We start from the raw sequence: 26353 nt of genomic DNA, 5'->3' as shown, positions 1-26353 counted from the left end.
GCGGTAACTCCATGAAGTCATCATCATCGTCTTGATGGTCGCCGCGAGCCATTGTGCTGAGGTAAGAACAAAACACATGTCAGGGTGAAATAAAAACAGAGCCGACAGATACACAAAGAACTGCGTAAAGTAAGTATTCACTTGCTAACATCGATGAAGCAGAAAATTAAAACTCTAATGGTTGCCCCAATGTTTAAGCATCTGAAAGAGGACAGTAATTGCCATGTGATGAACATACACAAGAAAGGCAGAAAAAATAAATCAAAATGCAAAAACAAATGCAGAAGCATGGCAAACTGGACATGTATGAACTTACGAAGGAAGCAGTTGCCAGCTAGCAGAATGTACTTGCCACATTGGCTCAATTGAAAGTGGCAAGATGAGGCAAGATCATAGGAACACCCACACCCCCTATGATTGTCCAACAAGAAATGTGGCAACTAAACACATTGGTTTCATTAAAAATGTACAGATCATAAGACACTTTAACAATGTTCAAGTTGCTATGTTAGCACAAGACAATACAATGAAAGGCACACATCTTCCACTGCACAAACATATAATGTGGCAACTCACACCCTGTCCTCATATAAGAGTGAGTTGCCATATATGTTCACAGGCAAATGTACTAGGTTGAAATTGCCATGTTAAAAGTGCAGGACAATTCAAAAAGTGCAGTAAACATCCACTACGCAGCATGTAATGTGGCAATTCACACCCTGGCCTCATATTAAAAACGAGTTGCCATATAATACAGCCAAAATATGTTCAGATATCACAAGTCAGCATGGCAAAAAGCAAACTGAGTCTATAGTACAGTGAATTTGCCCATTATCCTGCCTACAGCATGGCAACAGCCATAGTGTGTTCACAAAATTAGTTGCCACATGAAAAGCATATTTGTGGCAACTGACACGGTTGATCAAGAAATTAGTTGCCATCCAGTGCAGATAGTTGCTGAAACTGCCATGGCTGCCTTTATACTACACTTTGAAATACAACTACCTAGATCTAGGGTTCATTCGCAACTATCGTACCTTGGAATTCAACAACGAAAAACTTCCTGCACTGATGGCCATAGCATTTCGAGGCAATACATAACTAACAACTAGAAAAAACGCCGGCTCAATCGCAAGGAAAAACCCGGATGTGGCTGCGGACAGGCCGAGCCACACCGGCATGACTGCCACCGCGGCGGCGACGAAACTGCGAAATGCCACCTTAAACGGCAAGCACGGGACTCCACCGCCGACGGGAACGCCCGAGCACCACGAATCCGCCGGAATCTCGATGAATCTCGAGCGGAAAATTGACAACAGAAGGGAGGGGAAATGCATGCAAGGAATGTGAGCGTGGGAAGGAGCATTACCTTCAATCTGCGGGCGCTCCGGCGAAGACGCTCCGGTCCGGCGAGCCCCACCGACGGCCGCGAATGCTTTCGACTCTTCCGCCTCCGCCGCCTTTTCCTCTCGGCTTCTCTTCCAATTGAATGAACTGCTATGGATGGTGGGTTGGGTGAGTAATGAAGTGGAGCGAGTAAATGGAACCGCGAGGGGAGGGGGGCGAAGTACGAGACGTGGTTGACGGCAACCGCAGTCGAGCGTGGCGTGCGGGCGCCACGGCAGTTCCACCGCACGCCCCCCCCCCCCCGAGTGGCAACCGTTGACCGCGGAGAGGAAACCGGCGTGCGGGCGAACTCTCTCACACACCACACACGCGAATTGTCCTACGTGACAATCAAAATCAGCCAATTCCTGCCAAGATTCATGCAGAAGTTACTGGACGGCGATGGAGGCGTGTGGGTGAGTTGGCTAACACCCACACGTGTGGGCATTAGTGTTTCCGTAGTTTTTTCGTTAGAAAAAAAGTTCACGGATTGAAAAAAAGTCTTTTGATTGGAAAAAGTTCACAAATTTGAAAAAACTTCACCGATCTGAAAAAAAAAGTTGGTAAATGTAAGATCACGAATTTTAAAAAACAGTTTTGCTAGAACTCATCTAGATGAGATATAGTTTGGTCTCATTCACCTTTTATAGCCATTGGATGTGATGCTATAAGATGCGTGTGTGCTGACGTGGGTTGTACCTGTTTTTGTTTTCAAGGTGAATGAGACCAAATTATATCTCATCTAAATAAGTTCTAGGCACTCTCTTTAAAAAAACGTACTCGTAGTCGTAACAAGAAGCTATGGTTGGGGCAAGCTAATAGTAGTAGACGAGGGAGATAAAGAAATATGTATTCATGATCACCGAGTAGTATGCAGTTACAGAAGAGACAAATGGTTTCTTCTGTCTAACATGCAGCGCTTACAAGATGGAGCAAGATGACACAGCCAGCGTCTGATCAACAGTTCAATTCTGCCTAGTGCATGCCTAGCCTGCTAAACCCTGTGAAGCTGGCTGGTGGCGACTGACGGAGAAGGTTTTCTTGCGCATTGAGCTGGCGCACCCCGCTAGGCTTCTCTCCCGCCTCTGCTTCAGCATCCCCGGCGCCTGCCGCGCCTCCACGAGTTGTACCCTGCGCTGCCGCTTCGCATCCGATGCTTGTTGGTACCTTTCATCGAGTTTGCGCTTTGCGGCCTCCATTGTCTTCGCGTCTGGATTGGCCGAGACATTGACATGCTGACCGACGGTGACCCCTTTGTTGATGCCGACGACGTGATCGGACGCCTTGTTGCTGATCTCCACCGTCGTTGCGTAGACATGCTGCTGCTCGACGGTCGCCTTGGGCTGAGGTACTTTGAAGTTGTCCGGCTGGTGCATGGCCTCTCCGGCCAAGTCGTCCAGCGCGGACGCCCTCCACCCGCTCACGATGCCTCTGGCGAGGACGCGGACCCGCTCGGACTCGTGCTTCCGCAGCGCACGGACGGCCTTGGCGAGGTCCGTGGTGGCAAGCACCTTTGGCGTCACCGGAGTCAACCGCAGCGTCTCGAGGGACTCTGCCATCAAGCCGTCGAGAACCCCGCAGAGCTTCTCCGCCTTGCCGTCGTCCGCGGTGTTGCACAGCCCTTCAAAGGTGTCGCCCCTGGCGCGCCGGAGGCAGTCGCGGCACAGGTCAGGGTCGGCCGCCTCGATGGCGGCGTCGACGGAGTCGAAGGCTCCGAAGAAGCGCTTCCACCTGCGGAGCGGGCTCGTCTGCGCGGCCATGGCAGCGGATTTTTGGCGACCTGTGATCGATCTTTGGATGGAGAAGTGGGGGAGGAAGAAAGCGATCGCGTACAACGAGATCCCCCATCAAGTTTATATAGATCTTCCGGTGAGGCGGGAGCAAACCGAGTGCCATTCCAGATCAGTCGGAGGCGAGCCGAGCAGCAGCCGGAAGCGCGTTGAGCGTTGCGCGCGCGCCACGGAAACATCTTCGATCGGCAATCGGTTTGCATGTGCCACACCTCCTCCTGTTCATAACTACGCTACATTCTCCGACACGCACCAGCAAGCAGCACCCCATGGCCACCGTCTCGCGAGCTACCGCAGCTGAAGCCGCCATTGGCGCCATGATCGACGACCACGCCGCGGGCTACCGCAAGAGACGGCGCATCGGGAACACCGACGAGTACGAGCTGACGCGCGTGCTCGGGGCGGGCGGCTTCGGCGTCGTCGTCAAGGCGCGCCACCGCGCCACCGGAGAGGACGTCGCCCTCAAGTTCCTCGTCCGCTCACCCGATGGCGGCGGCGACGGCAAGAGGAGGCGCCACCGTGCACACGCGCTCCACCGCGACCTGCTGCGCGAGGCGTGCTACCTCAAGGCGTGCCGCGGCCACCCCTCGATCGTCGGCTTGCACGGCATCGCGCGGGACCCCCGCACCGGGCAGTGCAGCCTCGTGCTGGAGCGCGTCGGCCCAAACCTCGCCCACGTCCTGCGCGATCGCCGCCGGCCGTTCACGGAGGAGGAGACGCGCCGCGTCATGCGGCAGCTCCTGAGCGGCGCCGGGAGGATGCACGAGCGCGGCATCGTCCACCGGGACATCAAGCCCGGGAACGTCCTCGTCGGCGGCCAGGGCGTGGTGAAGATATGCGACCTCGGGCTGGCCGTGTCCATGGCGAGCGCGCCGCCGCCGCGCGGCCGGGCCGGCACGCGCTGGTACATGGCTCCCGAGATGCTCCTGGGGAGGCCGGACTACGATGAGCTCGTGGACGCCTGGTTGCTCGGCTGCGTCATGGCGGAGCTGCTCACCGGAGAGACACTGTTCCCAGGACAAAACGCGGTCGACCAGCTCCTCCGAATCTCCAGCGTGCTCGGCGGCGCGTGTGTAGGATTCGCGCACGCGCCGCTCGCCGCCGCGGGGCAGATGCCGCCGACACGCCGATGCGACAGCCGGCTGCGCGAGCTGTTCCCGGAGGAGCGCCTGTCGCGCGATGGATTCGAGGTTTTAGACGGGCTCCTCACATGCGACCCCAGCGAGCGTCTGCCGGCGGCCGTGGCGCTCCAGTGCCCGTGGTTCACTGGTACCGCCTACGTCCCTGCCTCTGCTGCGTAGGATGCATGCTCTACGACTACCACCATTCTACATCATCGCTTCGGAGTCCATTTCTAGTCCTCGAGGGTACAAAGGTGATATGTTTTGGAGTAATAGCATAAAACTACCACTTTTCATGCTAGGGTTCCAAAAAACATTACTTTTTTGTTTGTGACTGATACCTATCACTTTTTTCGTCGGTTGTCTCAAAAAACCCAAATCGCCCGTTGCTAGCGTTTTAAACCGTTTTCTGACGGTCCGGACCCGCCTGTCAGGGCACGTCAACGCCGCGCGTGACGGTGAGGCCGTTAACGGTCGTTACTCCGACCGACCGGTGCGGTCGGACCGCACCCGCTTGTGCGCTCATTAAGTCGTCTCCCTCCCTCTCATTCTTCTCCCCTGCCCGCACTCATCTCTGCTCTCACTCTCACTCTCACTCTCCTCTCCTCTCTGCTCTTCGACGCCGGCGGCAACTGGCGCTGTGGAAGCTCCACCGCCGCCATGCCTTCCTGGAATGACGGGGATACGAGCTCAGAGGATGAGTGCGACATCACAAGCATGGACATGGCTCTTTGGGTAAGTTTTTCGATCTCCTGAGCTAGGGTTAGGGTTCATCTAGGAGCTAGATTAGGTTAGGGTTCATCTTGGTGAGCTAGGGTAAGCTTTGGTTACTGTTGTTTAGTAGGCAGGGTTATGGTTGCTGTTTGAGCTGTGTTTATGCATGCTTCAAAACTAGGGTTAGGGTTCTTACTGGATTGGGGAATTAACTTTTGATCTATGTCTGGTTCTGTGAGCTAAGGTGATTTTGTTGATGTGTTCATGCAGGAGACCCCTGACAGCACCGTGGAGCCTCTTTTCTGTGGCCAGCTGGAGGTTTCTGAACCCACCTGCATGATGCACCACATGAGGCCAATTAAGTGTGTGGCATTTGAAGGAACCTTAACTGGAAGGCGTTTCTATGGTTGTCCAGTGCAGCAGGTATATTACCTTAATTGGAATCATTTTCTTCTGAACCCACACATGTATTTACAAGGATGACAAGTTGTTGTTCTGAACCCACACAGTATTATGTTGACAAGTTGCTCTTCTGAACCTACACTGTATTTTTAAGGACGAACTGCAATATGCCTTGGATTAAGGGATATGGTTACTATCAAAAATGCTTTTGTATAGGAAGCATATATCTCTGAATGAACTTGTACAAGCAGGTTAGGTTTCAGTTATAGTTTGAGTTATATGAAACAACATATTCAGTTTACTTAAGCCTCACCTTCAGTTGCTTAGTCTGATATGATTTGTTCTTATGAAATTGAGTGCACTTAGTGATGTATATTTCAATTTCCAAATGCAGAGTGAAGGTGTTAACTGTGGTGTTACTGAGTGGGTTGACCAGCCCTAGCCTCCAATTCTTCAGAATTGCTTGGCCAGGTTGTGGGACATGTTCCATGAACAGAATTGTGGCAGGGTAGTTGATAAGCAGAAGTATGAGAAGCATTTGGCCAAGCTTAAGACTGAAAATGACAAGCTGTGCATTGAGTACACAAAGCTTGTCCAAGATGTATCCAAGATGTTTGATTGGCAGGATGGTAGGGTAGACCACATGGATTACCAGAAGGCAGTTGAGGAGGAAGAATTTGAGAAGAAGAAGAAAGAGGTAGAAGAGAGTGCTAGGTTGGAGGTTCAGATGGAGAAGCTCAAACTCGCCAAGGAACAGAGGTGCATTTTACAGAGTCAAGCTGTCAATATCAAGAACACCAGGAAGGCAATGAAGGAGTTTGAACAGGAGAGAGATTTGCTTAAGATAGAGAAGGCCAAGCTTGAGCATGTGGTGAATGAGCTGCTGAATGATGGGCATGCAAGCAAGGAGAAACTTGAGAAAATCAAGGCCATCCTTGATTCATGAAGTGTGTTCTGCAGTTGGTGAAGTACATCCAAGGCCTTTATAAGTATGTGGCCTAACAATCTGATGTGAAGATATGGGGTGTACATTTTGGGGAATGTGAAGCTAATCTAGTCTATGTCTATGCCAATGTTAAGAACTATAGTTATGCTGCTTGAACCTTTAATGCTAAGTTATGAACTATGTTGTAATGAATGTTCTGCCTATATTTAAACCTCTTATGCTATGTTATGGAGTCAGTGATAAGCACTGCTGGACTATGTTATGTGTTTTTTTATCTTTATAAGGTAGTTATGTTTATTAGTGATTTGTACCTGGGCTTTGTGGCCCAGTTATATTTACAAACCCAGGCCTACTAACTCTAGATGCCTCTCCACTGCTCATAAATAGCCTCCTCCACCCACCCTCCTCCCTCCAGAACCCAGCCGCCACACCCCACCTCTAGAAACCCTAGATGGATCCAGAGCTTGGGGAGGTGACAGATGAGGAAGAGGAGGCAGTGCAGGCAGTGGATGAGGCAAAGGGCTCGCCCTGCGGTGCCCATGCCATCAGCTTGGGAGCTGGAGTGGGAGCTGGAGTTCAAGAGGAGGCTAGCAGAGAAGATCTTGGAGAAGTGCAACTCAGATGAGTTTACAGTCCTTGTCCCTGGCGGCAGGCGCAAGAGCTGAGAGAAGATCATCACGTGGGCTAGGGCACAAGCGGTACTCGCTCCTCACCCTTCTACCGGGGCAAAGTGGCGCCGTTTCTTCGATCGTTACGATTGAGAGTTGTTGCTAGTAGTTATTTTAATTATGAATAAGAGTATGAGCTATGTATCCCTTCCACTTTCTGTACAACTCTTTGTATGAAAGAATGTTTGGATGGTGGAATCTATGAATGTTTGAATCTTTGCATCAGTGTTTTGGGATTCTTTGAAAGAATGTTTGATTCTTTGAAAGAATGTTTCTATCAATCTTTGCATCAATTGCAAAGCTCATAAGTTTCAAACACTCAGGTAGTGCAACCCAGAAGTTTCAAACAATCTTTGCATCAGGAAGTGCAACCCAGAAGTCACAAACACTCAGGTTTCATAATGCAAACACCCAGGTTTAATAATGCAAGCAAATACATAGGTTTCAGGAAGCAAATACTAAGGTTTCAGGAAGCAAATACATAGGTTTCAGGAAGCAAACACTCAAGTTTCAGCAAACAAATACATAGGTTTCAGGAAGCAAACACTTAGGTTTCAGCACGCAAATACATAGGTTTCAGGAAGCACACACTTAGGTTTCATCACTTATACAGTGCAAACAAGACAGCTTTTCCAAATGTTGGAATCTTCAATAGTTACCACTAGCAGTGAAATATGCCTTCCACTTTCCAGTTGGCTTCCTAACCCTCTTGGACCCAATCTCCATCTCAGAGTGAGCAGCTTGCCTTGGAGCATTGAAACCTGTGTATCCCCCTCCTCTGCTAGCTGTTGATACTCTAGTGTTCTTTGCTGGAGAGGCAATGGATGACCTTGTGTTCTTGGCTGGTGAAGATGTGCTAGGAGCCCTTGTCTTCTTGGTTGCTTTGGTCTTCTTGGCAGGTGCTGGAGTAGCAGAAGCAACAACTTTGTTCCTCTTTGATGGTCCTGGAGTAGCAGAAGCAGCAGCCTTGTTCCTCTTTGCTGGTCCTGGAGTAGCTGTGGCTGTTGTTGGCCTCTTCCTAGCTATGGCTGGTGCTGATGGTGGTGGTGGGGGTACAACCACTTCTGTAGTAGCTCTGGTAGATGAAGTGTAGACTGACCTATTCTCCTGCACATTTAACAAAGCAAATTAGAATTAAACCACCTAGCCTATGTAACAGTAGTTTCTTTATGAATAAGCATACTTGGTGATTATTCTTCCTCATCTGCAGTTTGGGTTTTAGTGGATCACCACATGTGGTATATCTGTGACCTTGCTTATTGCAATTGCTACAGGTCACTGTCCCAATTCTTGATGTATCCTTCTTGGCAGGCACCTCAAAATGTCCTTTCCTCCTAGCTGTCTGCTTTTTACCCTTCTTTTCTTTGAATACGGAGGAGATATGTCATCCCCCATGGTGTGTGGCCAACAATCAGGGCCAGGAATAGGGTATATAATATGCTTGTAGGTTTCACAGTAGAGGGGCTTCTTGAAGAACTCATGGACAAAATCTTCAGGGTGTAGTTTCACCTTCCGCATTGCTGCTACAACATGACTACATGGAACAACTGTCATATCCCACCTCCTGCAGTCACAAGTGTAGTTGTTCAGGTTTACACAGTAGGTCTTTTCTGAACTACTTGTAACTTGCCAAATGACTGGTCCAGCCATGTATGCATCACAATATTTTGCCCACTTCTTGGCCTCCTTCAATATCTCAGAGTATGTGGGTGTGATATCCCACCTACATGTCTGTGTCTTCTCCCTAATCTTCTGAAATTTGATCATGAGTTTTGTCCTTATTCCTTCAAGCATTGTCCTTATGGGCTTGTTCCTAACATCTAGAATCATCCTGTTGAAAACTTCACTAGATTGTTTACAACAAGGTCTGTCTTGCATATAGTATCCATTCTATGCCTGGCCCAAGTATGGACTGGTATGTTGGACAACCACTTCCATGCCTCCTCACTCTCTTTCTTCAATGCTTCCATGCCCAGATCATGCCCATGCTTAGTGAAAGAATATGCAGCCTGGTCTAGATGTTTTTTAATTCATCCCCTCTGAACCCAGCTGACTGGAAGTTGGCATATATGTGTCTTAAACAAAATCTTTGAGCGGAATCAGGAAATACATCCTCTATTACATTGAGCAGATCCTGTTCATTGATTTTGTATTAAGAACTAGTTAAGTAAGTAGAGAAAGCATTACATGGTGCAAGTAAAAGCATTACATGGTGCAAGGAAAAGCATTACATGGTGCAAGGAAAGGCAGTTAAATCATGAAGAGTAGTTGTACCTTTTGCCTGTCTGACATAATTGTGTAGGGCCCAAACTTGTTGCCACTACCAATTACTGTCCTTAACTGTGTAAGAAACCAAGTCCAACTATCTGTCTCCTCCTTGTCAACAACACCAAATGCAACAGGGAAGATGTTGTTGTTGCCATCCCTCCCTGTTGCTGCCAGGATTTGCTGCCCAGTGCTTAGTTTGATGAAGCATCCACCAAGACCTGCATTTTAAGCCATTAGTAAGCAACAAATGTTATGCAATCCCTATTTAAGCACTATACAAACTAGATTTACCTATGAAAGGCCTGCAACCATTTAGGAACCCCTCCTTACAAGTAAACAAACAGTAAAACATGTAATGAAACCTTGGGGTAGGTGCTGGGTGGAGTTCAAATTCCTTTGTTGTCACAACACACCTACTACCAGGTTTTGTGTCCAAAACACACTGCAGATAGTCTCTTAACCTGTAGTATTGTGTCTTGTGATCCCCTTGCACAACATCAACTACCATCCTCCTTGCCCTGTAGGCCAAACTTTTTGGAACATGTACTCCAAATTTCTTTTTTGTATAACTCAGTATAGTCTCAACACCTACACCAGGATTGGATCTTACAGTATCCTCAACAGCCTTTGCAACCCACTTCATAGTAACCTTTGTGTTCTCTCCACTTGCTCCACAGGTGTGATCAAGATTCATCTTCTTGATGCTAAATGTTGACTCATGGGCAATCTTAGAAGTAGTAATATAAAACTCACAACCATGCTTTCTATCTGAGCACCAGGCTATGATCCTACTTGGATCATTCCTATGGTACTCAAAGTTCCGCAGTGTCCTAACATGGTAGTTTCTCAATGCTTCTCTGAACTCTACCACATTCAGAAAGCACAAATGAATCCTAAATTGTTCATGTGCATCAGGCCTAGAGGGATCATACCATATTCTCTCCTTCTTCTTCTTCTTCTTCAATTTTCTCTTCCTGCCACAAGGCAACCTAGGTGCATCATCTTCTTCATCAGAAATGCCTTCATCACCTGGAAAGCAGTACTCATCAGCTTCTGGCACGAAATCTTCAAACTTTATGTGATCTGGCTCACTGTGTGATCTGCTTGTTGGGCCTTGTTTCCTCACAGGTATCAATTTCTGTGCCACACTTTTCACATGATCTGAAGCTTCTTCTTCATCATCTTCTTCAGAACCAATTTTCTCCTGCCAAAACTCTGATGGTTCAGAAGCAGCCCCAAAATAATGCTCAGCCGTCTCTTCCTCTTCCCTGTAGTGCTGACTTGTTCCTTCACCACCTTCATCTTCTCCCCTAGCCCAAGACTTGTATGAAATATTCTTCCCTCTGTAATCACCCCTGAAAAACTCAAAATCTGAAGAGGATTTGTCCAACTCATCTGCATCTTCATCTTCTACTTCAATATTTTCAATTTCCACTGCCTCTTTTCCTTTGCTGAAATTACAGCTCTGCTGTGTGTTAAGATATGCTTGAACAGGCACAACTAGAGGCTGTGAAGAGTTTGAGACAGGAAAAAGGACACCTTCTTGGGAAACACTATAAACAATGGGATCACCAACTTGACTCATTGGAATCTGCTGGATTTGGGTCACTAGCCTCTCTCACTGTTATGTTCAATACTTTCTTCTCAGCAAACAAATCAAGCATCTCCTCCACCTTCTCATCACTGTCCAAAACCTCAATCCCCTCCAGCCCCTTACCCTCATCCTTAACATATGACAGATAGGCATCCAACCATAGCCCTCAAGTTCAATCAGTGCTAACAATAACATGTAATTCATTTCTGATACGGAAAACTTCCTTTCCTTGTTATCTCTACCCTGAAAATGCAGCCTCAATTCCCATACTTCATCATCCAAACTATGCAAAAAAAGAAAGAACACATTCAGATTTCTTCAGATTTTGAAGTTAAAAAGTATGCAGCAGTTTCACTTGCACAACATATCATCCAAACCTAAACCCTAATTCATATATTGCTTACAATGTATACATAATAATATACCAAATAAACTAATTCATTAACAATCTAAGAAACAAATCCTAACCCTAGTTCATAAATATACTAAGAAAAATAATTAAAACAATTCATAATTTACTCCATGCCACCAAGTGAGGAGGCCCACTGGTGCCCGCCTTCTGGATCCGCGTGGATGCATTTGGCCACTGCCCTGGCCGCGCGGAACGCCGGCGAGATCTGGACCTCCTGCGTCGGTGGCCCAGGCGAGCGCTGGGTCGGGAAACTTGCGCTGCCTAGCCACTTGTTGACCTCGGAGTGAGCACTGCCCTCGCCGCCGGCTGTCGCCCCAGGCTCATCGTCGTCCTTATTCTTCGGCGCCGCCATCGTCGAGAGAGACAGAGAGCACGGGGGAAAGGAGGAGCGAGAGAGAGCTGCTGCCGACAAAGAGAGAAAGGCAGCGAGCGAGCGGGTGCGGTCCGACCGCACCGGTCGGTCTGAGTAACGGCCATTAACGGCCTCGCCGTCACGCGCGACGATGACGTGGCCTGATAGGCGGGCCCGGTCCGTCAGAAAACGGTTTAAAACGCTAGCAACGGGCGATTTGGGTTTTTTGAGACAGCCGACGAGAAATGTGGTAGGTATCAGTCACAAACAAAAAAGTGGTGGTTTTTTGGAACCCTAGCACGAAAAGTGGTAGTTTTATGCTATTTACTCTATGTTTTGTAATGTAATTTAGTCAGCAACGGAATTGTACCAAGCTTGCTGATGTAATGGAATTGTAATTTAGGATGTTGTGCAGGTCACTCTTCAACTAAACGTGTCAACATCAATTTCTCTGTTACTGTGCTATCAATACAGAAGTACTGCAATCTTGGAAGTTTCAAAATGTTACAGAAATGGCGATTAGAACATGGCACTTCAGCATTATGACACACAAAAAGAACTATACATTGTTTGTCTACAAGAGAGTAAAAAGGAGAAAAAGTTAACACTCACACATAACTAATAAGCTTTACCTGGCAGGAAAACTTGCTACAGCCAGTTACATGTCTAACAAAAAAAGAGGATTGATCAAAGAACATCCATACATCTCATAACTATCACAGTTTTCACAGGATACAAGAGAGTAGTCCTTTTTTTAACCTAACAGAATGGATGTGAGGATAGTCCGAGAATACTGTTAGAAGGGATAGAGGGATAGGAGGAATATGATGGATGTTTTATTGAGTCTCGACGGCAAGTATATATATTGAGTACAAGGCTTGGAGGGAAAGACGCCTCTCCTGAAAATAAGGTAGGAGGCGGATTACAAATCCTAGACTAACAAATACATTTTTTTTGAAGGGAGACCAGCAACGCTGGGCTTTTCATTATGATAGGAAGGGAGCAATATGTACATTGACCAAGAATGGTCATAAGGAGGAAAAGAAGAGGAAACTAAAAGAAGAAGAAAAGGAGAGAAAACCCCACATGCTAAATCTCTCAGCCTGGGTCCCCGAAGGGCGACAGCAGGCAGGTCGCACCCCCAGTCTCCACATATCCAAATCTCCTTGAATCTCCTTTAATGTGGTTTCCACCGCTGAGGATCTGTTGTTGAAAATTCTGCTGTTCCTTTCAAGCCAAATTCTCTAGGACACCAGAATCAACATTGATTTGATTCCTTTCTTTTGTTCAGCCGCCGTCCTGGAGAAGATTGATATCCACATCTCTTTGGAGCTTTCTGGGTTTTGCCAAACAAGGGGATTGACTGAACTGCATCCTGCCCATGCCGCAGTCTTTTGCCAGATCATCCTCGCATGCGGGCATTCCCATAGGATGTGCACCGAGGTCTCCAAATTTCGCAGACAAAGTGGGCAGAAATAGTTGTTTGGCCACCCCCAATGCTGAAGGTGATCAGCGCACCACAACCTATCTAGCATGAGCAACCAGATGAAAAACTTACATTGAGGGGGAGCCCAAGCTCGCCAGAACATGCTTTTGAAAGGAGAATCTACCCTGCCAGCAAACTGCATTTTGTAAGCGGCCGCAACTGAGTATGCTCCTGATGAGGTTGTTTTCCAAGTGATCGAATCCGCAGCACTGACGGTGAGGCTTGCCTCTGCATTTTGGACCAGTCTCCAGATGCGGCGGAACTGGTGGAGGAAATCATCAGTGAACGGTGGTCTTCTGATGTCTTGAATCCATCTGTGTCCATGCAACGCTTCCCTGACAGATCGGTCCTTTGCTCTTGTTCGTTTATACAGCGCCGGAGCAATTTCTCGCAAAGGCAGCAACCCCATCCATGTAGATTCCCAGAACAAAGCAGTTTGGCCGTCACCAATCCTGACCGACGTTGTTGCAGCAAAGAGGGCTCAGTCTTGCTCATCGCATGGAATGGCCGAGCCGACCCAAGGCCTATTTGGTTCGGTCCAGGACAGCCACAACCATCAGAGACGGGGTGCTCTTGCAAATTTTCGAAGATCATGGATCCCGAGGTCACTCAGCTCCACCGGGGAGCAGACTTGGCGCCAGCTGACCTTGCTCTTGCCTCCAGAGAGGTTTTCTTCTTGTTCCCAGAGGCACTTTCTGCAGATCTTATCTATGTCTTTGAGGAACCCGGCGCTCGTGTGGATGGCGGTGAGCGCGAAGATAGGCATAGCTGTGAGCACTGAGCGCACTAGAGCGCGTCTGTCAGCGACATTCATCAGTCTACCCTTCCAGTTGGCAAGCTTTGCCCTAATTCTATCGAGAACGAATTGCAGGTGCACCTTTCTGAGTCTACCTAAGGTGATGGGCAGGCCAAGGTATGTGATCGGGAAGGCAACGCGTGCCCCAGCAAAATCCCCTAGTACTTGGTCGAGATCGATCTCCTTGCATTGGATGGCAGCAACAGTGGACTTTTGAGGGTTCATCCGTAGCCCTGTGGCCTCACCAAAATGGTTCATGATTTCCAATAGGCAGGAAACATCCCCTCCATTAGGGTTGGAGAAGAGAATGGCGTCGTCCGCATACAGGCTAAGTCTCATCTTGGCATCTCTACCCAGAAGTGGTGTTAGGAGTCCAGAGTTTTGTGCCGTATGAAGGATACGGTGCAGAGTGTCGATCGCCAAGATGAACAAGAACGGGGACAGGGGTCCCCCTGCCACAGGCCTCGCATATGTTTTATCATTTGGCATGGAACTCCATTGAGCAGGACAATAGAGGACGACGAGGCCAGGAGGACGGAGATCCAGTTGCGCCACCTGAGCGAGAAACCTAAATTTTGCAGCAGCTCCAGCATGTACTCCCACAAGATCGAATCAAAAGCCTTGGCAATGTCCAGCTTAAACAGCAACATATGCTTTTTCTTCCTATGGAAGCTGCGGGCGGCGTTTCTGACGAAAAGGTAGCTGTCGTGTATGCATCTATTTTTTAGGAAGGCGCTCTGAGCAGGGGATATGACTAACAAATACATGTAACCCAAATACATCCCTACCCCCCCCCCCCCCCCCGCAGTCGTAGCGATAGCGTCGCAGACAACAGGAGTGTCGCGGGTGGTCAGACTGGAGAGAATATCACCCGAGGGGCTGACACCCCCCCATAGTCGCAGCGGGAGCGTCGTGGACGATGTCGTGTCGCGGACGCGCTGACTGTAGAGGAAGCCAGCGAGTTGCTCAAGCGAGGTGATAACCCTTTATGCCATTGTCGAGGTAGCCGAGAGAGTGAGTGGTGTAGCCATGGTCGAGGTAACCGTGCGAAGAACGCCGTGGTCGATGTCGAGTTGGGGTGGCCGGTGTCGAGGAAGTCGTCGTGGGCGCAAGGAGGCGTTGTGTTAGTCATGGGCGCAGTGGTGTCGAGGAAGTGGTGCGCCGGGAAGAAGACGTTGTTGATGATGCTGAAGGAAATATGCCCTAGAGGCAATAATAAAGTTGTTATTTATATTTCCTTATATCATGATAAATGTTGATTATTCATGCTAGAATTGTATTAACCGAAAACTTGATGCATGTGTGAATACATAGACAAGACAGAGTGTCCCTAGTATGCCTCTACTTGACTAGCTCGTTAATCAAAGATGGTTAAGTTTTCTAACCATAGACATGTGTTGTCATTTGATGAACGGGTTCACACCATTAGGAGAATGATGTGATGGACAAGACCCATCTGTTAGCTTAGCATAATGGTTGTTAAGTTTTATTGCTATTGCTTTCTTCATGCCTTATACATATTCCTTTGACTATGAGATTATGCAACTCCCGAATATCGGAGGAACACCTTGTGTGCTATCAAACGTCACAACGTAACTGGATGATTATAAAGATGCTCTACAGGTGTCTCCGAAGGTGTTTATTGGGTTGGCATAGATCGAGATTAGGATTTGTCACTCCGAGTATCGGAGAGGTATCTCTAGGCCCTCTCAGTAATGCACATCACTATAAGCCTTGCAATCAATGTGACTAATGAGTTAGTTACGGGATGATGCATTACGGAATGAGTAAAGAGACTTGCCGGTAACGAGATTGAACTAGGTATGAGGATACCGACGATCGAATCTCGGGCAAGTAACATACCGATGACAAAGGGAATAACGTATGTTGTTATTGCGGTTTGACCGATAAAGATCTTCGTAGAATATGTAGGAACCAATATGAGCATCCAGGTTCCGCTATTGGTTATTGATCGGAGATGTGTCTTGATCATGTCTACATAGTTCTTGAACCCGTAGGGTCCGCACACTTAACATTCGATGACGATTTGTATTATGAGTTATGTGTTTTGGTGACCGAAGATTGTCCGGAGTCCCGGATGAGATCACGGACATGACGATGAGTCTCAAAATGGTCAAGAGGTAAAGATTGATATTTTTTTGAGAACTAGAGAAACTCAGCTACTCAGCGGGGTGATACATTCAGATGACATCAGATTTTGGAGGCTACCTGGGACGTCCGCTATTAGCATTTGATCGCCAGAACTTCTGTGTAGGGCAGCCAGTCCATGCGCCAAGGCATTGTTGCACCTCTTCACATGGCTGATATTGCATGCAGAAAAACTTCCCATCGCCTGCTTGATGTCCATTATCAGTCCATAGCTGGCAGAGCGTGGATGGGTTTGTGCTTCTATTTCCTTGACTATCGCTTCATTATCCATTTCGAGTATCACCCGACCATTGTACATGCCGGCCAGTGTGTGCAAGCTGACCAGGGCAGCTCTGGCTTCAGCTTCATCCACTCCTCTACTGCGTGCAGGCCCTGGATTCAGAGAAGAGCACTCTGCCTCTTTCGTCTCTGGCTATTGCTCCTGCAGCGCAAACTCCAGTTTCAGCCACAAACACTGCATCTGTGTTCAGCTTTATTGTCCCCTGTACGGGGGCAACCTTGCACCTGCTCGGGTTCACGTCGGGTCTCAGTTTAGGCGCACTCCCTCCTTTGGGGGTTTTTCCATCCGACCCCACCTCCATCTCGGCTCCCGCCAATCTGAACTCTTCCTCATACTTTTCTAAGAATTGGACTGATGAGCTGATTGACTGTCTACGTTCGCTGCGGATGCAGTCCTCCCGAAGATGCCAGCAGCGCCACAAAAGAAGCAACACTTTTGCTCACGTGTCCTCATTCTCTGAATCAAGTAAGACTTGCAGCCAATCCTCCCCAGTATATCTGAACTTTTTCTTAGGCGAGAGGACCCAGATTTCTCTCATGGCCCTTCTCAAACCTCTGCTTTTGGTGCACTCAACAACTGCGTGATACGCATTCTCCACCCCATGACCGCAAATGCTGCACGTTGCATCTGTCTCAAGGGTGCGTTTGTGCTTGTTTTCTTTAGTGGCTAGTGTATCCGTAGCCACTCGCCACCCAAATATCCGGACTTTCCCTGCCACTTTAGCTTTCCAAATCAGGTCACATATGCTCCGATCGGCGGCGGCCCTTGTAGAACTGGACGGGGAGGGCTCCTATTGGGCAAGTTTTGTAGCTAACTTGTACACGCTCTTAACCGTAAAGACTCCGTTGCTTTCATAATGACAGGCAAGTTGGTCTCCTACGTTCGAGCTTGGGATCGGGAGTTTGCATATCTCGTCGGCATCGAAAGGGTAGAAGATCTGGCGGATGAGGCCTTCGTTCCATTCCTTCCTCTCTGGGCTCATAAGTTGATTCACCCAGCGGAGCCTAGACCTCCTTATGAATGCAGCCGTCATGAGACCCTCCCTTCTAGGAAACCACTGATCTCGTTGGATTTCTATACTTTTTCCATCTCCAACCCTCCATATTATCCCCTTTTTCAGTAGCTGCAATCCAAACTCGATGCCCCTCCACACCGGTGAAACATCTGATGCATAGACGGTGTCTAGGATATTTCCATTGGGGTAATACTTTGACTTAAGAACTCTCGCACAGAGGCTATCAGGGTTTTGGATCAGTCTCCACCCCTGCTTTGCGAGGAGTGCCTGGTTAAAGAGGTGCATATCTCTGAACCCAATACCCCCATCCCTCTTCGGTTTTGTCATACGGTCCCAAGACATCCAGTGGACCTTTCTATGCCCATCTTCGTCCCCCCACCAGAAATCTCTTATCATTCTCTCGTACTTCTCACAAAACCCTTTGGATAGCATGAACACACTCATTGTATATGTAGGAAGGCCCTGGACCACTGATTTGACATGGACCTCTTTAGCCGAATAAGACATAAACCTTTCCGACCAGTCGTTGCATCTTTTCACAAATCTGTCCAGTATCGGCTGAAATTGGTCATCCTTCATTCTCCCTTTAGGCGTCGGCAAACCTAGGTACTTGCTTTCAAATGTACTCCCTCCGTTCCATAATAGATGACCCAACTTTGTACTAAAGTTAGTACAAAGTTGGGTCATCTATTTTGGAACGGAGGGTGTATCTGACTGTACCCCCAGGATATTTTTAATGCCCGCTCTAGTTGCCCCGGGCAAGCCTCACTGAAGAGAATTGAGCATTTGCTCTCACTTAGAAGTTGTCCCGTACACTTCTGAAAAGTGGTCAACACTCTTTTGATGGTTTCGGCTTGCTTGGTCGTGGCCTTGAAGAAAATCAAACTATCATCCGTGAAGAGGAGGTTTGAGATGCCCGAGCTATTTCTCGCAATCTTAATGGGTGTCAAGTTGTTTTTAGCGATTTCCTTCTTAAGCAAGTGCACTAGGCCATCCGCAACAAACAGGAACAGATAGGGGCTTAGGGGGTCCCCTTGTCTCAGCCCTCTAGATGGATAAACGGGTCCAAGAGTCCTCCATTGCATCTCACTGAGTACCTCACAGTTTGCACACACTGCATAACCCAGTCCGTCCATTTCCTGCAGAAACCAAACTTTTGGAGCACTCCTTCCAAGAAATCCCAATCCACTCTATCGTACGCTTTGGCAAGGTCCAGCTTATATGCACAATAATTATCTCTGGCATTCTTGGAGTGTTGGATTTTGTGGAAGCATTCAAACGCAATGATGGCATTGTCTGTGATCATTCTACCCGGGATAAAGGCGCTCTGCGTTTCGGAGATAATCTCATCTAAGATGGGCCGTAGTCTATTGACAAGGCATTTTGACACCACCTTATAAATGACGTTGCACAGACTGATCGGCCTATAGTCCTTGATCAACTGCGGGTCACTTCCTTTGGGGATGAGAACGATCACTGTATCATTGATTCCATCCGGTAGAGCCCCACTCTCAAAAAACTCAAGGACTCCTCTGATGACATTGTTGGGGAACATAGTATTTCAAAAAAATTGCCTACGATCACGCAAGATCTATCTAGGAGAAGCATAGCAACGAGCGGGGAGAGTGTGTCCACGTACCCTCGTAGACCGAAAGTGGAAGCTTTTAGTAACGCGGTTGATGTAGTCGAACGTCTTCACGATCTGACCGATCCAAGTACCGAACATACGGTACCTCCGAATTCTGCACACGTTCAGCTTGATGACTTCCCTCGAACTATTGATCCCGCAAAGTGTCGAGGGAGAGTTCCGTCAGCACGACGGCGTGGTGACGGTGATGGTGAAGTAATCCGCGCAGGGCTTCGCCTAAGCACTACGTGAATATGACCGGTGGCGTAAACTGTGGAGGGGGGCGCCGCAGACAGCTAACAATGTTTGTTGTGTTCTAGGGTGCCCCTGCCCCCGTATATAAAGGAGCAAGGGGGGAGGCCGGCCGGCCCTTGGGCGCGCCAAGGAGGGGAGGAGTCCTCCTCCTAGTAGGAGTAGGACTCCCCCTTTCCTAGTCCTACTAGGAGGGGGAAGGGGAAAGGAAGGAGGGAGAGAGAGGGAGGGAAAGAGGGGGCGCCGCCCCCCTCCTTGTCCAATTCGGACTCCTCAAGGGGGGGGGGGCGTCCAGCCCAAAGCCCCCCTCCTTTCTCTCTCATAAGGCCCATGTAGGCCCATTAGTTCCCCCGGGGGTTCCGATAACCCCCCGACACTCCGATAATTATCCGGTGACCCCCGGAACTCATCCGGTGTCCGAATATAGTCATCCAATATATCAATCTTTATGCCTCGACCATTTCGAGACTCCTGGTCATGTCCGTGATCACATCCGGGACTCTGAAATACCTTCGGTACACCAAAATACATAAACTCATAATACCGATCATCACCGAACGTTAAGCGTGCGTACCCTACGGGTTCGAGAACTATGTAGACATGACCGAGACACGTCTCCGGTCAATAACCAATAGAGGAACCTGATGTTCATATTGGCTCCCACATATTCTACGAAGATCTTTATCGGTCAAACCGCATAACAACATACGATGTTCCCTTTGTCATCGGTATGTTACTTGCCTGAGATTCGATCGTCGATATCTTAATACCTAGTTCAATCTCGTTACCGGCAAGTCTCTTTACTAGTTCCATAATGCATCATCCCACAACTAACTCATTAGTCACATTGCTTGCAAGGCTTATAGTGATGTGCATTACCGAGAGGGCCCAGAGATACCTCTCCCACAATCGGAGTGACAAATCCTAATCTCGATCTATGACAACTCAACAAGTACCATCGGAGACACCTGTAGAGCACCTTTATAATCACCCAGTTATGTTGTGACGTTTGGTAGCACACTAAGTGTTCCTCCGGTATTCGGGAGTTGCATAATCTCATAGTCATAGGAACATGTATAAGTCATGAAGAAAGTAATAGCAATATACTAAACGATCAAGTGCTAAGCTAACGAAATGGGTCAAGTCAATCACATCATTCTCTAATGATGTGATCCCGTTAATCAAATGACAACTCATGTCTATGGCTAGGAAACTTAACCATCTTTGATTCAACGAGCTAGTCAACTAGAGGCATAGTAGTGACACTCTGTTTTTCTATGTATTGACACATGTACTAAGTTTCCGGTTAATACAATTCTAGCATGAATAATAAACATTTATCATGATATAAGGAAATATACATAACAACTTTATTATTGCCTCTAGGGCATATTTCCTTCGGTCTCCCACTTCCACTAGAGTCAATAATCTAGATTACATAGTAATGATTCTAACACCCATGGAGTCTTGGTGCTGATCATGTTTTGCTCGTGAGAGAGGCTTAGTCAACGGGTCTGCAACATTTAGATCCGTATGTATCTTGCAAATCTCTGTGTCTCCCTCCTTGACTTGATCATGGATGGAATTGAAGCGTCTCTTGATGTGCTTGGTTCTCTTGCGAAATCTGGATTCCTTTGCCAAGGCAATTGCACCAGTATTGTCACAAAATATTTTCATTGGACCCGATGCACTAGGTATGACACCTAGATCGGATATGAACTCCTTCATCCAGACTCCTTCATTTGCTGCTTCTGAAGCAGCTATGTACTCCGCTTCACACGTAGATCCCGCCACGATGCTTTGTTTAGAACTGCACCAACTTACAGCTCCACTATTTAATATAAATACGAATCTGGTCTATGATTTAGAGTCATCTGGATCAGTGTCAAGGCTTGCATCGACGTAACCATTTATGATGAGCTCTTTGTCACCTCCATAAACGAGAAACATATCCTTCGTCCTTTTCAGGTATTTCAGGATGTTCTTGACCGTCATCCAGTGATCCACTCCTGGATTACTTTGGTACCTCCCCGCTAAACTAATAGCAAGGCACACATCAGGTCTGGTGCACAGCATTGCATACATGATAGAACCTATGGCCGAAGCATAGGGAATGACTTTCATTTTCTCTCTATCTTCTGCAGTGGTCGGGCATTGAGTCTGACTCAACTTCACACCTTGTAACACAGGCAAGAACCCTTTCTTTGCTTGATCCATTTTGAACTTCTTCAGAACTTTGTCAAGGTATGTGCTCTGTGAAAGTCCAATTAAGCGTCTTGATCTATCTCTATAGATCTTAATGCCCAATATATAAGCAGCTTCACCGAGGTCTTTCCTTGAAAAACTCTTATTCAAGTATCCTTTTATGCTATCCAGAAATTCTATATCATTTCCAATCAACAATATGTCATCCACATATAATATTAGAAATTCTACAGAGCTCCCACTCACTTTTTTTTTAAATACAGGCTTCCCCAAAAGTCTGTATAAAACCATATGCTTTGATCACACTATCAAAACGTTTATTCCAACTCCGAGATGCTTCGCACCAGTCCATAAATGGATCGCTGCAGTTTGCACACTTTGTTAGCATCCTTTGGATTGATAAAACCTTCAGGTTGCATCATATACAACTCTTCTTCCAGAAATCCATTCAGGAATGCAGTCTTTACATCCATTTGCCAAATTTCATAATCATAAAATGCAGCAATTGCTAACATGATTCGGACGGACTTAAGCATCGCTACGGGTGAGAAAGTCTCATCGTAGTCAACTCCTTGAACTTGTCGAAAACCTTTCACAACAAGTCAAGCTTTGTAGACAGTAACATTACCGTCAGCGTCAGTCTTCTTCTTGAAGATCCATTTATTATCGATGGCTTGCCGATCATCTGGCAAGTCAACCAAAGTCCACACTTTGTTCTCATACATGGATCCCATCTCATATTTCATGGCCTCAAGCCATTTTGCGGAATCTGGGCTCATCATCGCTTCCTCGTAGTTCGTAGGTTCGTCATGGTCAAGTAACATGACCTCCAGAACTGGATTACCGTACCACTCTGGTGCGGATCTTACTCTGGTTGACCTACGAGGTTCGGTAGTAACTTGATCTGAAGTTACATGATCATCATCATTAGCTTCCTCACTAATTGGTGTAGGAGTCACAGGAACAGATTTCTGTGATGAACTACTTTCCAATAAGGAAGCAGGTACAGTTACCTCATCAAGTTCTACTTTCCTCCCACTCACTTCTTTCGAGAGAAACTCCTTCTCTAGAAAGGATCCATTCTTAGCAACGAATGTCTTGCCTTCGGATCTGTGATAGAAGGTGTACCCAACAGTCTCTTTTGGGTATCCTATGAAGACACATCTCTCCGATTTGGGTTCGAGCTTATCAGGTTGAAGCTTTTTCACATAAGCATCGCAGCCCCAAACTTTAAGAAACGACAACTTGGGTTTCTTGCCAAACCACAGTTCATAAGGTGTCGTCTCAACGGATTTAGATGGTGCCCTATTGAACGTGAATGCAACTGTCTCTAAAGCATAACCCCAAAACGATAGCGGTAAATCAGTAAGAGACATCATAGATCGCACCATATCTAATAAAGCACGGTTTCGACGTTCGGACACACCATTACGCTGTGGTGTTCCGGGTGGCGTGAGTTACGAAACTATTCCGCATTGTTTCAAATGAAGACCAAACTCGTAAATCAAATATTCTCCTCCATGATCAGATCGTAGAAACTTTATTTTCTTGTTACGATGATTTTCCACTTCACTCTGAAATTCTTTGAACTTTTCAAATGTTTCAGACTTATGCTTCATCAAGTAGATATACCCATATCTGCTCAAATCATCTGTGAAGGTGAGAAAATAACGATACCCGCCGCGAGCCTCAATATTCATCGGACCACATACATCAGTATGTATGATTTCCAACAAATCTGTTGCTCGCTCCATTGTTCCGGAGAACAGCGTTTTAGTCATCTTGCCCATGAGGCATGGTTCACAAGTACCAAGTGATTCATAATCAAGTGATTCCAAAAGTCCATCAAAATGGAGTTTCTTCATGCGCTTTACACCAATATGACCTAAACGGCAGTGCCACAAATAAGTTGCACTATAATTATCAACTCTACATCTTTTGGCTTCAATATTATGAATATGTGTGTCACTACTATCGAGATTCAATAAAAGTAGACCACTCTTCAAGGGTGCCTGACCATAAAAGATATTACTTATATAAATAGAACACCCATTATTCTCTGATTTAAATGAATAACCGTCTCGCATCAAACAAGATCCAGATATAATGTTCGTGCGTAACGCTGGCACCAAATAACAATGCTTCAGGTCTAAAACTAATCCCGAAGGTAGATGTAGAGGTAGCGTGCCGACCGCGATCACATCGACTTTGGAACCATTTCCCATGCGCATCGTCACCTCGTCCTTTGCCAATCTTCGCTTAATCCGTAGTCCCTATTTCGAGTTGCAAATATTAGCAACAGAACCAGTATCAAATACCCAAGCACTACTGCGAGCATTAGTAAGGTACACATCAATAACATGTATATCACATATACCTTTGTTCACCTTGCCATCCTTCTTATTCGCCAAATACTTGGGGCAGTTCCGCTTCCAGTGACTAGTCCCTTTGCAGTAGAAGCACTCAGTCTCAGGCTTAGGTCCAGACTTGGGCTTCTTCACTTGAGCAGCAACTTACTTGTTGTTCTTCTTGAAGTTCCCCTTCTTCCCTTTACCCTTTTTCTTGAAACTGGTGGTCTTGTTGACCATCAACACTTGATGCTCTCTCTTGATTTCTACCTCCACAGCTTTTAGCATTGCGAAGAGCTCGGGAATTGTCTTATCCATCCCTTGCATGTTATAGTTCATCACGAAGCTCTTGTAGCTTGGTGGCAGTAATTGAAGAATTCTGTCAATGACACTATCATTAGGAAGATTAACTCCCAGTTGAATCAAGTGATTATTATACCCAGACATTTTGAGTATATGTTCACTGACAGAACTATTCTCCTCCATATTGCAGCTATAGAACTTATTGGAGACTTCATATATCTCAATCCGGGCATTTGCTTGAAATATTAACTTCAACTCCTGGAACATCTCATATGGTCCATGACGTTCAAAACATCGTTGAAGTCCCGGTTCTAAGCCGTAAAGCATGGCACACTGAACTATTGAGTAGTCATCAGCTTTTCTTTGCCAGACGTTCATAACATCTGGTGTTGCTCCTGCAGCAAGTTTGGCACCTAGCGGTGCTTCCAGGACGTAATTCTTCTGTGCAGCAATGAGGATAATCCTCAAGTTACGGACCCAGTTCGTGTAGTTGCTACCATCATCTTTCAACTTAGCTTTCTCTAGGAACACATTAAAATTCAACGGAACAACAACACGGGCCGTCTATCTACAACAACATAGACATGCAAAATACTATCAGGTACTAAGTTCATGATAAATTAAGGTTCAATTAATCAAATTACTTAAGAACTCCCACTTAGATAGACATCCATCTAATCATCTAAGTGATCACGTGATCCAAATCAACTAAACCATGTCCGATCATCACGTGAGATGGAGTAGTTTTCAATGGTGAACATCACTATGTTGATCATATCTACTATATGATTCAGGATCGACCTTTCGGTCTCAGTGTTCGAGGCCATATCTGCATATGCTAGGCTCGTCAAGTTTAACCCGAGTATTCTGCGTGTGCAAAACTGGCTTGCACGCGTTGTATGTGAACGTAGAGCTTATCACACCCGATGATCACGTGGTGTCTCGACACGATGAACTTTCGCAACGGTGCATACTCAGGGAGAACACTTGTACCTTGAAATTTAGTGAGAGATCATCTTGTAATGCTACCGTCGAACTAAGCAAAATAAGATGCATAAAGGATAAACATCACATGCAATCAATATAAGTGATATGATATGGCCATCATCATCTTGTGCCTTTGATCTCCATCTCCAAAGCACCGTCATGATCACCATCGTCACTGGCTTGACACCTTGATCTCCATTGAAGCATCGTTGTCGTCTCGCCAACTATTGCTTCTACGACTATCTTTACTGCTTAGTGATAAAGTAAAGCAATTACATGGCGATTGCATTTCATACAATAAAGCGACAACCATATGGCTCCTGCCAGTTGCCGATAACTCTGTTACAAAACATGATCATCTCATACAACAATTTATATATCATCACGTCTTGACCATATCACATCACAGCAAGCCCTGCAAAAACAAGTTAGACGTCCTCTACTTTGTTGTTGCAAGTTTTACGTGGCTGCTACGGGCTTCTAGTAAGAACCATTCTTACCTACGCATCAAAACCACAACGATTTTTCGTCAAGTGTGCTGTTTTAACCTTCAACAAGGACCGGGCGTAGTCACACTCGATTCAACTAAAGTTGGAGAAACAGACACCCACTAGCCACCTGTGTGCGAAGCACGGCGGTAGAACCAGTCTCATGAACACGGTCATGTAATGTCGGTCTAGGCCGATTAATCCAACAATACCGCCGAATCAAAGTTTGACATGCTAGTAAGCAGTATGACTATTATCGCCCACAACTCTTTGTGTTCTACTCGTGCATATAACATCTACGCATAGACCTGGCTCGGATGCCACTGTTGGGGAACGTAGTATTTCAAAAAAAAATTGCCTACGATCATGCAAGATCTATCTAGCAGAAGCATAGCAACGAGCGGGGAGAGTGTGTCCACGTACCCTCGTAGACCGAAAGCGGAAGCATTTAGTAACGCGGTTGATGTAGTCGAACGTCTTCACGATCCGACCGATCCAAGTACCGAACGTATGGCACCTCCAAGTTCTGCACCCGTTCAGCTCGATGATGTCCCTCGAACTCTTGATCCAGCAAAGTGTCGAGGGAGAGTTCCGTCAACACGATGGCGTGGTGACGGTGATGGTGAAGTAATCCGCGCAGGGCTTCGCCTAAGCACTACGTGAATGTGACCGGAGGCGTAAACTGTGGAGGGGGCGCCGCACACGGCTAACAATGTTTGTTGTGTTCCTGGGTGCCCCTGCCCC

General features: G+C 46.9%; 1 protein-coding gene across 1 annotated transcript; it reads left to right on the top strand.

The window, feature by feature from the left end:
- The first annotated feature begins 3424 nt into the window (after positions 1-3424).
- LOC109740798 (putative cyclin-dependent kinase F-2) lies at positions 3425-4477 on the top strand. Its single transcript, XM_020299844.2, has one exon. It carries the CDS (start codon positions 3446-3448, stop codon positions 4475-4477), a length of 1032 nt encoding a protein of 343 aa, XP_020155433.1. The 5' UTR covers positions 3425-3445.
- Positions 4478-26353: the final 21876 nt, after the last annotated feature.

The sequence above is a fragment of the Aegilops tauschii genome, chromosome 1 (genome assembly GCF_002575655.3).
Source record: "Aegilops tauschii subsp. strangulata cultivar AL8/78 chromosome 1, Aet v6.0, whole genome shotgun sequence".
NCBI classification, from domain to species: Eukaryota; Viridiplantae; Streptophyta; class Magnoliopsida; order Poales; family Poaceae; genus Aegilops; species Aegilops tauschii.
Note: the sequence above shows the minus strand (reverse complement) of the source record. Positions and strands in the feature narration are given on the sequence as shown.

Excerpts from the sequence above, each read along its gene's own strand:
- LOC109740798 (XM_020299844.2), top strand. The coding sequence starts at position 3,446 with ATGGCCACCGTCTCGCGAGCTACCGCAGCTGAAGCCGCCATTGGCGCC.